Genomic DNA, 4,357 nt, shown 5'->3' with positions numbered 1-4,357 from the left:
TGGCTTGGGACACCAGCTCTGAGCAGCAGGGCCCCGGTTCGGATCCCACATGGGGGCCAGTGACACTGCCCTCTACAGCTAAGATGGTGAACAACAACTCGACCTGGAGCTGGGCTGTCATGAGTCGCCAGCGATGGCGTAGGCTGCAGCCCCTGCTGCAGTGGGCTGCCAAGAGCTACCGTGAGCGGCTGGCAGCCAGCGTGAGCTGCCAAGAGCCACCGTGAGCGACCGTCCAGAGGTCAGCGACAGATCTGCCTCACCCGGGAAGAGCACAATGATAATACCAACATGGGCCAGTGAAGCAACTTCCTCCACAACTAAACTGAGGAACAAAACGACAGCAACTTGTCTGTTCCCCTTCCCCTGATTCCCCAGCGCTGTTCCCCTCCCCCAATTCCCCAATAAAATCTTTTTTAAAAAAAGCCCTTTAAGTGGAAGGAAATATATAAAAGTGTTAATAGTACTCTCTGGGCCAAGGTGTTAAAAAGCAATTTTTATATCATTTTCTGGGCATTGTAGAGTTCCCCCCCCCCATAAATATGGATACATGGATTGCTTTTATAATTAGGAAAATACAGTAAATGTTATTTTCTGAGGAAATAAAATAAACATACTTTACCTGTAGGGAGAGTACACTGCTCCTTGGACTTTTCTGACACAACCAGTGTTAACTCTCTGCTAACTTTTCTTAATATCTCCTGGGTCATATGAATTTCAAGATTTTCCAGAAGTTTCTGAAGCTAGAGTAAGCAGTGTGAGAGTCAGTCTACAGTCAGTTTACTCTCTAGGCTCCTCAGTCAGATTCCATCCTGCAGAAGAGCCTCGGGCTGGTCCTGTCCTGCAGCTACTCTCTCCTGGAGAAGAAGAAAGCGTTCCTGTCTTGGGCTCCCACGTGCGTCTGTGGGGGTAGGTACACCTCTTTGGAGGCCAACATCCTTTCTTCCTGGCCCACATCCTGACTGGTAAAATACAACCCTTTTTACCACATTCTGATAATTGCAAAATGCTCAAGGCCTAAGGTGACCTCATATGTTTTGGGATCTGTAAATGTGGCCAGGAATTTCATGAGCTGTTATTATAGGAGAAGCCCTCAGGTCTGAAACTCGATTTAGACATCAGGGAGGATTTCATGAGATTTAAAATTCCATATATGACTAGAGAAAACTCTATGTTCCAATAACCATGAGCTCTCCCTTTATCCATTATGCTTGCAGAGCACACATTTCACCCTGTCAGAGGACCCCAGGTGCTAGAGAGGAACAGGGATCAGAAGGGTAAGCAATGGGCTTGGGACTGAGCTGTGTGTGTGTGTGTGTGTGTGTGTGTGTGTGTTGTGTGTGTGTGTGTGTGTTGGGGGACAGGGCGCTGAGTTCTTCTTGATGCTCATTGGGCACACATCTCCACATTGACACCCCAACACCTAGAGGCTTTGCTTGCCTGTTAGAATCAGCACAGCTACATGGCGTCTGTGTCCCAGGATCAAGGTGAACAAATGCTTGGGAAAACAACCACACACCACATGTGCTAGTGCATAGATGGTACTGTCTTCTTCTCAGAGAAACAATCACAGGAGCTATTTTAAATATTCCATTTCCATAAGGGTGTGTATTTGGGGGAGGGGTACCCGTGTGCTGGATTTTATGTTTCTGTTTTCTTTTTGAAGATTTTATTGGGGAATTGGGGGAAGGAACAGCATTGGGGAATTGGAGAAGGGGAACAGACAAGTTGCTGTCCTTTTATTCTTCAGTCTAGTTGTGGAGGACATTGCTTCACTGGCCCATGTTGGTATTATCATTGCGCTCTTCCCGGGTGAGGNCCAGTGAAGCAACGTCCTCCACAACTAGACTGAAGAACAAAACGACAGCAACTTGTCTGTTTCCCTTCCCCCAATTCCCCAGCACTGTTCCCATCCCCGCAACTCCTCAATAAAAATCTTAAAAAAAAAAAAAAAGATTAAACTCCAAGACCAGGTGGGGAGGAGGGAAGGAGATAAAGGGGAGATATATTGATTGAGGTTTCCTTCTGGCAGGTATAAATGTGAACACCGGAGTCGGCCAAAAGGGAGAGAGGAGACCCCGAAGGAAGGATAAGAGCCTGTGGTGTCCCCTGGTCTCAGTCTCTCCATTCCCAACTCCTTCTGGAGAAACCCCTAGCCCCAAGCTACCCTTGACCACAAAGGGTGGTCTGTCCTGCAGGTAGAAACAGCCTCTGTTGGAAGCCCCATCCAGTATGGCTGCTTCTTGCTGCTGAGATGAACAAGAGGTGGTTTTATTGTCTTCTTTGAAGGTACTCAGCCCACAGGGGTCCCAGGAAGACTAAATTGAAGAAACATACATAAAAGCACCCCTGGCACACAGTGGGGACTCTGTCACTTGCATTGGGGGAAGTCAGTACAGGTAGAGACCCAGGCCTCCACAGTAAGTCATGCTGAACAGACCAAAACCAAAAACCAAATCACTCTCATTATAGGCATTTATTTTAAAAGCTTTGAGTACAGAATCTGAACAGGAGTTCAGAATTGGCCAGTATACTCTAGCAATAGTAAGGTTTGGTATTATCAGCCTGGCCACCACTAAAAATAACCCTACCCCTCCCCTCTGCCTGGTGCGCACCAGCCCCTTACTGAAGGACCTTTCCATGCACAGCTGACAAGCACCATGCAGAAGGCAGCACACCTCACAGCCGCAGAGCACAGACGCTCTCTCCCCCAGCTCCCAACCCAGGTATCTCATAAGAATCACAGCCCCAAAATGTGCAGATGGCTGCACCTGCCCTGTGTTTGTGGATTTTCTCCAAGGACTCGGAAGGGAGCTGCCTGAATGCAGCAGACACAGCACAAACAACAGGGCTTTGTGTCTTGTTAAATGTCCTGTAATTGGAGCTCAACCACACTCAGCTTTCTGGTGACATGCAGAGACGCCCAGTGGGGACCCGGCTAGCTCTCTCACTGCACAGCTTTTCCCAGAGCCGTTTACAGAATTCAGTTACTCAGAGCACTGAAAATGCTTAGGTGAGGACAGAGGTTATTCATAAACATTACAATGTCTGTGGACTTTGTCTCAAAAGGAAAACCCAACTTCTTTGCTCGTCAGACACCTCGTCAGTAGCTCAAATGTGGGTTTCCTACAGAATTAGTAGGAGTTAGAAGGAGACTTTGCAGTTCAGACAGGACCAGCTGCATAATCTATGGCACACTAAAATAAAATACAAATGCAGGGTTTCTTGTTCAAAGAGCAGGAAAAAAGTGCCATTATAGGTACTAAAATATAGTTTTCCTTCTGCCATCTCTCTCTGGACCTGTCATGGTGTTCTTATTTGTTGCACTACCAGGCATGGAAATGCTTTCAGGGCAAATGCAACCTTTATGGGCATGCAGGGGCTGCCCTGTGACAGGAATGCACATGGGCCACCGGCTGCAGCACCGAGGCAGAGAAGCTGAGCCAGGGGTCTCCCCTTCCCACAGGCCCACCGCCCCAATCCACTGTGGACAGGTAACCCCACGAGTATTACAACCTCCTTCCTGGGATATTTTAGAAATCTAGGGATGGGCAACAGGCTTGTCGGCACTGAGTCACCCATCAAACATGCTGTGGTGCTGTCAGCCTGGGATCCTTTAGATGCTGGCAAGTACATAGACCCCCACCCCGACCCTCTCCAGGCTCAGGTCCCCACTGGGGTGGAAGGCTGCAGTGATTGCTGAGTGGAGATGGCGAAGAGGAGTTCAGGGGTGCGTGGGTGACCGAGAGTGGAGGAGCAGGCAGCTGAGAACCCCTCCTGGCAAGGTGGGGAGGCAACAGGAGGTGGGACTACATGTGAGCCAGGGCTCCAAGGCTTTGGTGCATGCTCAACTGACTTGCAGCATTCCACTTACAAAACAGCAATTCTAAGTTAAAATTAAGAGTTTCAAGATGGCACCCACAGAGCATTAAACCCCAAGTGCTCTGAGTCCTATGTGAGTACACTGGTCACATGCCCATGAAGTGAGCCTCCCTGACTTTAGACCTAGATGAAAGGAAACAATTTTGATGCTTTCCTACCCCAAACATATGCATTTGTAAGGTTTTGACATGGGTATGTCATGTAATAGATATGTGTAATATAGATACATATATGGTATAAAAAAAGCTTTATGTGTTTCCCTCATTTTAACTGTATTTCAGTTATGAGTTGATCAGCAGAGTTAACAAATATTTTCTATTTTATTTATTTAAATTTATTTTTCAATTAGCGTTGACATAAAACAAATGTGTTCTATTTAAAAGCTCTTGGGCCGGCCGAGTGGCGCGATGGTTAAGAACTCGCTTGGGATGCCAGAGGGCCCCGGTTCGGATCCCACATATGAGGGCCAGTGACACTG

The 4,357-nt window shown here is 47.7% G+C and overlaps 1 protein-coding gene across 1 annotated transcript in view; it reads right to left on the bottom strand.

The window, feature by feature from the left end:
- The window catches only part of LOC109391419 (coiled-coil domain-containing protein 162-like), an 80,110-nt gene that overhangs the window by 36,044 nt on the left and 39,709 nt on the right, over positions 1-4,357 (bottom strand). Inside the window, 1 exon segment of the mRNA XM_019658971.1 lies at positions 620-740. Within this exon segment, the coding sequence (XP_019514516.1) occupies positions 620-740 (121 nt within the window).

The sequence above is a fragment of the Hipposideros armiger genome, unplaced genomic scaffold, assembly GCF_001890085.2.
Source record: "Hipposideros armiger isolate ML-2016 unplaced genomic scaffold, ASM189008v1 scaffold_292, whole genome shotgun sequence".
In the NCBI taxonomy this organism is placed as follows: domain Eukaryota; kingdom Metazoa; phylum Chordata; class Mammalia; order Chiroptera; family Hipposideridae; genus Hipposideros; species Hipposideros armiger.
Note: the sequence above shows the minus strand (reverse complement) of the source record. Positions and strands in the feature narration are given on the sequence as shown.